This window comes from Salvia hispanica, chromosome 1, assembly GCF_023119035.1.
Source record: "Salvia hispanica cultivar TCC Black 2014 chromosome 1, UniMelb_Shisp_WGS_1.0, whole genome shotgun sequence".
Taxonomy (NCBI): domain Eukaryota; kingdom Viridiplantae; phylum Streptophyta; class Magnoliopsida; order Lamiales; family Lamiaceae; genus Salvia; species Salvia hispanica.
In genome coordinates, this window is record NC_062965.1 from 32,015,682 (window position 1) to 32,027,372 (window position 11,691).

Sequence of the window (11,691 nt, forward strand, 5' to 3'; positions counted from 1 at the left end):
TGTGTGTGTGTTTGTGGGTGTGTGTTGGCAAAACACTCATGTGTGACATATGTTGATGATAGATCTAGAGTTAAGATGCGAATGAGATTTATATGATGAACATGATTTTGATTGGTGATATTAAGATAAACCGATGGAAAAAGGGAAAGCGTTGAGACATGCATGAGTTAGGAGTTTGTGTTGAGTCTGATTCGTGATATGTGCCTATGTGATTAAAAGGTGAAACCTCGGTTGCGAAGCCGGATAACGAAAGAGAGAAACGTACTTGAAATTTAAGCAGTCAAGGTGGGCTTTATTCTTAAACTCTCTTATGTTGCAAATTTATGAATGTGGAGAGATAAGGGTGGTTTAACTGTTATGCCATGCCTATGTCTGTTTTGTTGTGATATTGTGCGTCTGATGCCTAGTTTGTGAGTTCGCTCCATTGGGCTATAGGGCTATGGATATGTTTAAACGAATTCGTGTCTGAGTAGGGCCGCAAACCCTACCAGGCTGTGTACACGGTGGGATCGGGAGCCGTCCTTGCTAGTCGGCCGGTCTCGTGGGCGAAAAGTGTGGCCACACTTTCGTCGCACCATGGAAATGTTGTGATTGTGGAAATTGATGAGAAAAGTGGGGAGTTGTTTGACTGGCCAGTCTATGGAAATATTTTTGTGGTACTCGATGATATTTAATTTGATAATTGTAAAACCTCGAGTTCACTATGGTAAGGGTGGCATAACTTATAAAATGTTTTGGCAACGAGTTCACTGAGTATTTCAAAATACTCAGCCCTGCATGTGTTTTCCTTATGTGCAGGTTGAACGACAACGAGCGGTGGCGTGGCGGGTGTTGAGCATATTAATTAATTATGATGGATGTTTTGAACTTCGAGTGTAGTTGTGTCTTCATACACGGCTTCACTTTCTCTTGGTCGTTTCCGCTGAATCTTTTTGAAACACTTTAGTTTTATTTGGATATTTTGCACCTGGTTCCTTTCGGTTTAGAAACTTGAGACATCTTGTGGTTTAGTTGGAATTATGTTGAACCCTTAAGTTTTGATCATACTTTATAGTATTTATCCTTCATTTATTTCTCTTGATTAAACCGTTGACTTGCTGCTCTGATAGTTCGTTTAATACCTTGGTCAAATCTCTTTAAATGAAACCCTAGCCTAAATTCTTAGTGCTTTTAAGTCCATTTGGGTAGCAGTCGCCGTATTTATTATACCCTAGGGAGGCGGGCTGTTACAAAAAAAGTGTTAAAAGTGGGTTCCAGCATCCACTACAACATTTATTTATTTCACACTCAATTAAAAGTGGGTCCTAACATCCACTACTATATTTATTTATTACACAATCAAACACTTTCTTAAAACATGTGTCCGGCTCAATCGGTACTTCTAAAGCCGGACGGAGGGAGTACTATATTTCATATTTATGTACTGACACTTTCACTTTTCAATCTGTAATACTTTTTGTTGTTTCAGTTCATTCCGAGTATAAGGTCGATGATCGATAAGAAGGATGGAGAGGTAATGTGCACAACAATCAGTATTACAGATACATGGGATCTCTCATTGTTCCTCCATGTACCCAAGGAGTTATTTGGACTATCAATAAGAAGGTAACATTATTGACCCACTAATAAAAATTTAGTGATCCGAACATATTGTCATGTATATCTAACCAGTCTTATTATGTGCTCTAATGTCTAATCTCATATTTTAATTTATCTTTTTGTAATTTATGGCATTAAAATGTCTTGAAATGAAATACAATGGGGTTCGGTACAGTATGATGATTTTGACCCATTTTACAGGTTAGAACTGTTTCCACATACCAGGTAAAGTTGCTTTGAGAAGTTGTTCATGATGTAAGTTTTACCAAAAATAATTTAAATTAGTATTATAGAAGAATGAACACAGAAAAAGAGATTAGTAATGGCTATATTTTCTAAAATTTATTCGAGAATATATTTTTTAGATTATTCAAATCATTAATAAAAAATTTATTCGATAATATATTTCTTATTAATCATGGACTTTATACTCGTATTTCTATTAATATTTCCTTCTCATAATTTAATACTGTAAATATGTAGACTAATGGTTCTTTCTTATCTTAATAGTACGAGACAAATGCAAGGCCATTGCAACCCATAAACAGTCGAGACATTTTCATTTGCAGCCCTGAAGTTGAAATTTGAGTCATTTTTTATAAATTTGTTCAATTTATCCCATTTTATAATGAAAGAAAGAGTCACTTTACTTCTGCATTGTATTTTCTCAAATTTCAAGTCTTCTTGTTGTTCAAATGTATAAACTTATAACTTGTGTGTTTGTAAAAAGAGAGAAAGAGATGTAAACTCTTGTATTGATTAGATGAGAATAAGTAAAAGTAGTACATGGAAATTATGCATCAAAGTAGAATGATTAGATAAGGAATGATCAAGGAATGAAGGAACAAATTAAATGGATCTTCCAGCTGCAATGCAAGCTACCAACAACGTGTTGGTTGCAATCGATAGACGGGAAGGCTGATCATCCGAGCATCTCGGATACTCCAGACGAGCAGGACGCGTGGCCTCCTCTCGTCTGACTCGTGTTGTAAGACTTGCAGTTCAAGCATTTGTGAGCCACAATGTGATAGTTCACCTCACTTGTTTCTCCACAGTCATTGCAAAGGATCCACACCTAATAAATACCAATCACATTAGGTTGTATTTAAAGGTAAAACAAGCTTTGATTTTTAACTATACAAAATTCCTACCATTTTATTTTGGTAGATTTGAGGCATAGGTGTCAAAGCAACCTCTTCATCAAGCTTTTCCCAGACGCGGGTCATGTCACAGTACGATTTCAAGCAAACTGGGCAAGCATACCTGCAACCAAACCTCGTAGTCAAATAGCCGATCATGGATAATAATATCATAGTCGGGGGAATCATTACAACACGAGTGAGTATCTTACTGGAAACGAGTTTCCATCTCTTTAACACAGTCGAGATGAATTGTGTGGCCACAGGGGAGGACCGTTATGTCTTTGGTTGTATCAAATATATACTGCATTTGGAGGTAATACAAGTTAAACTTTAGGCAAACAACTGATTATCACTCGCTAGCACCTCGTTCAAGCAACTTTTGTTTACCTCGAAGCAAATGGGGCAGTTGTGATGCATGGCTTTCTCTATGCATAAGTGTGACTCTTTCAACAAGTTTGAGTAGCAACACTCTGAAACAAGAATTAGAGTACCTTTAAATGCTTGATTTCAAAATAAAAGAAAAGTAATGAGGCTGGTTTAATTCGACTTACCACATCTATCACAGTGAAAAAAGTTTTCTTCACCACCAGTTCTAACACAACAAAGGAAAGAAGCGAAATGAGAAAATATATATGCAGAGGGTGTGCTATGTTGTACGGAAATACGGTTGTTGTCAAACATTAATCGTGGTTGTTTTGAAACATGAGATATAATGAGGGGAACAAGGACCAACAGCTAGATGAATACAGGTTATGAAACTAGACAATGATGATGCACAATACAACGTATTTTATAACCTTGTTTTGAATTAAAAGGAGAAACCGAGAAAAGCAATCAACCTGCAGATTCCACATTTATCGCAGTGATACTGATTCTTTGAAACCTGAAATTGATAATCAGGTTGGTTTTAAGTAGATAAGTTAGAAAGAAACAGGGTTTCATTTCATAAAGAATGTAATGAAGAATCTTACATCATCATCGAAGAATTTGCATTTTGAGCAATAGTACTTCCCCAAGCAAACGCCACAAGAAATACATATTTGTTGAGCCTACATGGCGAACAAAAGCAGCAGATTTTAATCAAGAGATCTTCGTAAAACTCTAATAAAACATCCCTAATTTGTAAATCTAAATGAAGAATCTTACATCTTGTTCCGTATTACACAATGAGCAGATGACCTGAAACCAGATGGGATATTAAATCAAAGTAATTATATATGATTATTAAAACATATATATGATCTAAGTAAAACTCATACAATAACTAAAACTACACAAGTTTTGTATGAAAATAAGAGTACAGAACAAAAATAAGCATATTCAAACTATATCGCGGCCACATAAAAGTAGTTGAAAATCTCAACTTGGTACAATCTAATTGACCAAATAAACCACCTTCTCCTTATTCCAAAGGTAACCGAGAGCACTCATTATCGATCATACAAGAACTCGATTCAAGAATGAAATAACGCAATACTGACCCTTTTTACTTCATGACGTGGGATATCATGGCGTTCAAGTGTATCAACATCTATCAAATTCTGCTCAATAAATAAAAATACTGTTAGTATAATTTTACCTAACAAATGGAATCACATAATCTTCATGAATAAACAAAGTTAGAATCGAATTGGAGCACCTTTGCTTCATTGTGACAGTGCCTGCAATCAAATACTTCATTGCAACAAGGTGCTATGATCTTGCACCTCCTCCGATAATGCGAGCAGCTGAAATTTAGAAAAAATCATTATCTACCTATAGAGAGAGGCTTCAGCTTCAATCTTCAAATCAAAAAACATAAGAGACAATCATAGGTCAATCAGCAAATCATCCAAACAACAAAAATACTCCCTCCGTCCCCTATTAGTAGAATGTGGGACTCATTTTTTTATATTGGTTTTATAATAAAGTGTGAGTGAATTGAGTTAGTGGAATGTGGGACCTACTTACTATTTATGGTAAAAATGAAGTGTGACTCTTAATTGGGGACGGACCGAAATGGAAAAGTGTGAATCTTAATGGGGGACGGAGGGAGTAAGAAGCAACGGTCAAAATGAAGTGAAATAGATATATACCCATAGTTGCCAAGCCCCATCTCTGTCTTGCATTCATCATCATCAATATGTGAATGAGAAATCTCGTGATTTTTCAGATCACCGTCCATTTTCTATTCAAAGAAATGTTGATATAATGATATAACCCTCCTGAAATTCACATGGAACAAGAACCAGAATATAAAAAAAATCAAATACTGAAAAGAAAACCATTAACAGGGAAAAAACGATGATTGGTTTATAGGCAATCAATCACACCCTAATTATCAAAAAAATTAACAAACGTCAAATCTTGAAAAGTAAGCACATTTGCCCTCCTGTAATATCCCATCAAAGATTGCACCTTTCACACAAAAGTAATATCACATTTGCCCTTATCCTTTCCCATTGTTTCCGGAGTTCCTCAGACTTGTGATACTTCACACCAGCCGGCTTAAATACAACGTAGCTCGCCAAGATGCGAGCCCACATCCCGTCGGTGTTCTGATTATTCTACCGAATGAGATCATCTACGACTGAGACCCGGGCCTTTGCTAGAGCAGTGCACTCCTCCGGTGTCCAAATCGGCCTCCGTCCCTCAACATTTTCCCCCTCCTCCCCTGCCTGCAACGACTCACCTGCAACCCCCTTGTACTTGCCCTTCCTCTTCGACCTTCCCACCGAACTACTCCCCCTTCCCCCAGTATCACTCGCTCTTCCCCACCGCCCTACCACCGGTTCCCTCCTAGTGGGCTGAGGAGTCTTTTCCCTCATCGGAGAAAGACCCAACTCCACCAGTGAGAAAGCGTCGACGTCGGTGTACTGAGTCTCCGGTGGAGTAGGGTCCTCCGAACCACCGGTCAAGTGATCCAAACTGGGCCGATAGACATTGTCCTCAAACGGCGATTGGGGGACCCCCGATCTACTGCCTCCGGCAGTCCTGGGCATGCCACCCATGCATTCCCATGGCGCTCCCCATCGCATCGGGCACCCCCCTCATCCTGCCGGCCATGCCGGGCATCTGCCCATTCCGCCAGGGTTCCCCCATCCACTGGCCATGTGGCCGCCCGTTCCACCGGCATTTCCCCCACCTCCACTGGGGAACGACGATGGAGTTTGTGATTCGCCGGTGATGGGAGAGTCACTGTCGCGATCCATTCTTTTCTATAGAAATGAGAGTGGAGGAAGAGATACTCGTTAAAACAAGTGGTGTGAATGAAATGAAGTGCAGCGAGCCCCGATCGCTCGCCGCATAATAGGCGGCTAGCGATCGGCTAACCGCTCATCCTTCACCTTCTCGTCCGTCCCACTAGCCTGATACAATATCGGACGTCCGCCAGGCCCTTCCCGCTAGCCGGTGGGACGTCCGTGCGGACGGCCCTTATTGTGGATGCTGTTGGATATTGGTGTGGACTATTATTTGGGCTGCCTCTTATTTGAGCCAGGAAGGAATTAGTTGGGCCGAGCCCAATGACTTATCTCCTTGCACCAGATGCTGCCACGTGCCCCCCTCACCTGGATCTTGCTCCGCAGCCATTGGATGTAGGGCTGTGTTTGTTAATGTGAGAAGGCTATGCGTCGTTCTCATTATTCTCTGATCTCTCTCTCTCTACACTCGATTCAGTGTATTCTCTCTTCTCTCTCTTCTTCTCCGATGGATTCCGGCCATCTCTTAGTGATCTCTCACGGTTCTTTGAGTGGTAGATCTTTTGTGAGTGCTGGAGTTGCTTGATGCTGGAGAAGAACTAGGGTTTGTGAGACTCGAAGGTTCTGTGCTGAGATTCTGTTCGGTGGAACTTGATCTGGTGTGAGGAGAACGTGTGGTGAAGGCATCGGTGGTGTGAGGGTGAACTCTAACCGGTCCAATTGTGCTCCCTTGGGTCTTGATCTGGTAGAATAGACCAGTGTGGTTGTGGCGGGTTCTGAGCCAAGATTCTTTGATCTTTGGTTATATTCTTTGTTCTTAGTTAGTAATCTATGTTTTGATCCGAGAGGATCCTTCTTGTTATTACTAACTGTTTTGTCAAGTGTGCAGATTATGGAGCTAGCAAGGATAATAGCTTAGATCCATTCGAGATCTTGTAATAGCTAGGGTTCCTTTGTTTCTTGTACTTAATCTGTGATACTTTGATTTCGTGTTGTAACATCAGCCGCGTGGGTGAGAATTTGGCTTAGCTCTCTTGTACAAGAACAAAGAGGTCTCGGTAATTAGTGAATCTAGACTAATCTGATCCCTACAGTGGTATCAGAGCCACGGGGGGATTAGTCTAGCACGCCGAGTCGCTTAAGGAGGTGGGCAAGTGGAATCCTCCTTCGAGAGGGGATTCACTCTGATAAATTGGCTGTATCTTCCTTGTTTTCCTTTCTATTTAGTGCCAATCATAGGTTTGGGCTTTTGTTTCTGGTAGACAGTCTCTGGCAAAGACTTAGGACTTTCTGTGCTTTCTTTTCTGTGTTGCTTCCGCTGGTTCTTGTTCTCTGTGATCTTGTGATCTCATTTTACTTGACCACCAAGCATCTTGTACTGCCCAAGTGACCCCTTGCGCCCTCCAGTAGTGAGTGATTGCGAGCTGGGATAGTCTTGGCCAGTTTTGCTCGTGACATTCAAGGATTTGAGGTCCTATCTGTTGTGTGAATGCTTTGTGTTTGTTCTTGTGTTGCTTGTGTATGTCCCTGTGTTTTCAGGTGTTTAAGGCTTTGTGTTTCTGTGTTGCTTCCTGTGTTCTTGCAAAAATTCTTGCTAAAATGGCTCAGCATGTTGGTTTGCTTCCCTATAATGGTAAAAATGATTTTGTTATTTGGTAACAGAAAATGAAATGTGTTTTGATTCAGCAAATTTTTTTTAAAGTTGTTGATGGTACTTTACCTGAGGATACTGCTCAGGACAAAAAAGATGAAATGAATGAGTTGGCTAGGGCTACTATTGTGTTAAATCTGTCTGATTCTGTGATTAGGAAAGTTGATCATGAGGAAACTGCTGCTGAAATGTGGAAATTGCTTGATACTCTGTACACTGAAACCTCTATGTCTTCAAGAATGTATTTGCTTGAAAAGTTGTTTAAATTCAAGCTTGATCTTGCAAAAGATATTGATGACAATGTGGATAGGTTTCAGAAGCTTGTTCAGGACATTAAGAGATCGGGTGATAAAACTATAGATGAATACACTAGCATAGCCCTTATGAATGCCATACCTGATTCCTATAGTGATGTTAAGGTTGTCATTAAGTATGGTAGGGATTATGCTCCTCTAGACCTCATCATTAGCTCCCTGAAATCTAAAGAACTTGAACTTAAGGAGAGAAGTAATGATAAGAATGCCTATTTTAAGGTTTTGAATGTCAGAAGAAGATCTAAATCTAGAGGGGGCAATGAGCCCAGTAATGGTTCTGGTAATACCTCAAACTCTAGGAAAAAGTTTAGGTCTAGGTATAGAAGTAAGGATCCTAAAACCTATAGGAAGTGTTTCAACTATGGAGATGTTGGGCACTATAAGAAAGATTGTACTAAGCCTAAGAAGAATAAGTTTCCCAATAACAATGCCCAGGTTGAAACCCTTGTCAATGTTGCTACATTTGATAATGTAAATGATTTTGTGTTCATGGTGCATGATTTGCAATTTGTGAATGCTTCTCCTGGTTTCTCTTTTACATCTAATAAGTGGCTATGTGATTCTGGATGTACTTATCATGTGAGTCCTTTCAAGGAAGTGTTTTCTGAGCTGAAACATGTAACTAAAACCTTTGTGTCTATGGCTGATGACAAGAAGTGTGAAATTCTTGGGATTGGCACTGTGTGTTTGAAGTTTGAAAATGTTTATGTGTTCAACTTGAAGGATGTTAGATATGTTCCAGATCTATGCTATAACTTGATTTGTACTGCTCTTGAAAATGAGGGTATGGGGGGAAAGTGGGGGGAAGGCTGTATGAAAATTTGCAAAGGATCTATGTGCCTGTTCAAAGCTAAAAAGAAGTGTGGTTTATATGTCTGTATTGTTGTGCCTCTTACATGTGAAAAAGCTTTTGCCAATGTTGTTAAATCTGATAGAACCATGTTGTGGCATAATAGGCTAGGTCACATGAGTGCTAAATGCCTGAGTATTCTGAAAAAGCATGCCATCCTATCTGATAATGATGTTCATAGTGAGTTGCCTTTTTGTGATTCTTGTGTGCTGGGTAAACAACATAGGGTCTCCTTTCATTCTACTCCTGCACCTGCAAATGTGAGTACATGTATTCTGGAATATTTGCATATGGATGTTTGGGGGCCTGCTTCTGTGTCTTCTCACTCTGGATATGTTTATTTCTTGTCTGTGATTGATGATTTTTCAAGTAAAGTTTGGTGTTTTTTGATGAGACATAAGTCTGAGGTGTTTGAAAAACTGAAAACTTGGAAAATCTTGATTGAAACTCAGACTGGCAAGAAAATTAAGGCTATTAGAACTGATAATGGCCTGGAGTTTTGTAATAATGGATGACTTGTGTGATGGTTTTGGAATCAAAAGACATAGAACTGTGCCTTATACCCTTCAGCAAAATGAGGTTGCTGAGAGAATGAACATGACTTTGCTTGATAAAGTGAGATGCATGCTTTCTAAGTCTGGTTTGTCAAAAAAGTTTTGGGGTGAGGCTTTATTAACTGCTACTTATTTGGTAAATAGGTCTCCTTCTGTGCCTCTGGTTGGTCAGTGTCCTGAATATGTGTTTTATAGAAAACCTCTTAACTTTTCTCACCTAAGGGTTTTTGGCTGTACTACTTTTGTGCATACTAAGTCTGATAAACTTGAGCCTAGATCTAGGAAAGTTGTTTTTCTAGGTTATCCTGAAGGTGTCAAAGGTTGTAGAGTCTGGCTAAGGGATGAACCTGGGTTCAAGGTCATAATAAGTAGTGATGTAGTCTTCAATGAAGATGAATTCCCTTACTTAAGATTGACAAGTAACCCATATCCTATAGATGTGGACAATGAACCCCTCAATGAGGTGGAGTCCTCAAATACACTCACTGGTGTGGAGCATCACAGTGATGCTCCAAGTGAGGTGGAGCAACCATTCCGGAACACTTATCCAGTCTTTACACCTAATGAGACACCTAATGAAGGAAACCCAAATGTGATGCATGATAATCCTGCCCAAAATGTTGATGACAATGTGCCTTACATGCATGATAGTCCTGTTAGAAATGCTCCTCATGTTCCTGCCCAGAATGTGATACATAGCCCTAGTGGCATTCAAAATGCTATTGATGATACTAATTTGCAGGATTATGTGTTATCTAGAGATATAACTAGAAGGGTCAATGTCAAAAGATCTTCTAAGTTTGATGGCTTTGTTGGTTTAGTTGCTCTTATAAATTTGGCTTTCAATGTGTATGAATCTGATGGGGATGAGCCCCAAACTTATAAGCATGCTACTAAATCTAAATTCTGGAATCAGTGGCATAAAGCCATGTTGGAGGAGATGCATTCTCTGAAAATTAATCTTACTTGGATCCTTGTACCTTTGCCTCCTGGTGCATCTGTGGTTGACTGCAGATGGCTTTACAAACTGAAAAATGAGGTGGAGGGCATTAGGTATAAGGCCAAATTAGTGGCAAAAGGTTTTACTCGACAAGAGGGGGTAGATTACACAGAAATTTTTGCCCCTGTTGTTAAATTTACTACTGTAAGAATGATGCTTGCTTTGTGTGCTCATTTTGATTGGGAATTAAAGCAAATGGATGTTAAAACTGCCTTTTTGCATGGTGATCTTGATAATCCTATTTACATGAAACAGCCTGAGGGCTTTGTTGATCCCAAGTTCCACAATCATGTATGCTTGTTAAAAAAGGCCTTGTATGGTTTAAAACAGTCTCCTAGGCAGTGGAACATCAAGTTTAATACATGTATGCAGAAGTTAGGCTTTGTTAGAAGTACCTTTGATGCATGCTTATATGTTAAGAACCTTGATGATGTGCCTGTTTTTTGCTATTATATGTTGATGACATGCTTATTATGGGTCCCTGTTTGAAAACCATAAAAGGTGTGCAAGCTGCTTTGAGTGAGAATTTTGACAAGAAGGATATGGGTGATGCTCAGAAAATCTTAGGGATAAGCATCTTTAGAGATAGGAAAGCTTCTACCCTTGTGTTGCATCAAGAGCTTATGTGTACAAAACTCTAAAAAAATTTAACATGTTTGATCCTAAACCTGCTTCTGTGCCTTTAGCTGCTCATTTTATGTTGAGTAAAGATCTGTGCCCTTGATGCACTTTTATTAGCACTAAATAAACCTGCAAGTACAAAGAGTATATATAGTATAGCTAAAGGTCAGTACCGGGATATCAAACACGGGGAAGGCAAACACAAAGTGTCTATCCTCTACTAGAATTCAATTACTATCTGGAAGAACAGAAGGTTTTGAAAACTTTTGGAAACAGAAAACAATAAAAAACAATTAACAACTAAATGCGAATATAACACGGAGACAATCGACAGAGATAAGGGAATCCCAGGGATGTGCGTTCATAGTTATGGTTATACAAATTCCAAACTACAATACCCTAGCACAATTATTACTTTGATAGGACGAGTCACCTAGTTTATGCTCATGCGATGCAAACGTTGATTACAAAATTAGGGTTGTCAATCCTAACACATAACTCCATAAAGCTCCTAATGAAGGTGCTGGCAGCGGAAGCGCGCGAAAATAAATCAATCACATAATAATCAGATCTATTTAGCAGATTATTTAGACAAAACCTATTCGCGTAAATATCACATGTATCATGCTTACAACTTGAATCAAACATGTTTTAAGAATATTGAAACCTAAAACATGCTTTTCTACGGAGCAGAAAAATACCTAATTAATTCTCCAAAGAATTGAAGATGGCTAGCTTCTTCTCCACGTGATGCTTTGAGTACTAAACCACAAATCTTCTC

At 39.2% G+C, this 11,691-nt stretch overlaps 1 protein-coding gene across 1 annotated transcript; it reads right to left on the reverse strand.

Annotated features, from left to right (window-relative positions):
* Positions 1-2,337: 2,337 nt before the first annotated feature.
* On the reverse strand, positions 2,338-4,975 carry LOC125201533 (E3 ubiquitin-protein ligase RZFP34-like). Its single transcript, XM_048099689.1, has 11 exons — positions 4,817-4,975; positions 4,381-4,468; positions 4,223-4,282; positions 3,888-3,920; positions 3,713-3,790; positions 3,581-3,624; positions 3,293-3,333; positions 3,129-3,211; positions 2,951-3,042; positions 2,751-2,862; positions 2,338-2,674 (listed from the first exon to the last, which is right to left on the reverse strand). Exons 1-11 carry the CDS (start codon positions 4,903-4,905, stop codon positions 2,522-2,524), a joined length of 873 nt encoding a protein of 290 aa, XP_047955646.1. The 5' UTR covers positions 4,906-4,975; the 3' UTR covers positions 2,338-2,521.
* Positions 4,976-11,691: the final 6,716 nt, after the last annotated feature.

Bases quoted from the DNA above. Each gene is read 5' to 3' on its own strand.
- LOC125201533 (XM_048099689.1), bottom strand. From the start codon at position 4,905: ATGGACGGTGATCTGAAAAATCACGAGATTTCTCATTCACATATTGAT. The intron at 4,283-4,380 runs GTGCTCCAATTC...TTTATTGAGCAG, and splicing joins ACTGTCACAATGAAGCAAAG to AATTTGATAGATGTTGATAC. The intron at 2,863-2,950 runs GTAAGATACTCA...GTTTGGTTGCAG, and splicing joins GAGATGGAAACTCGTTTCCA to GTATGCTTGCCCAGTTTGCT.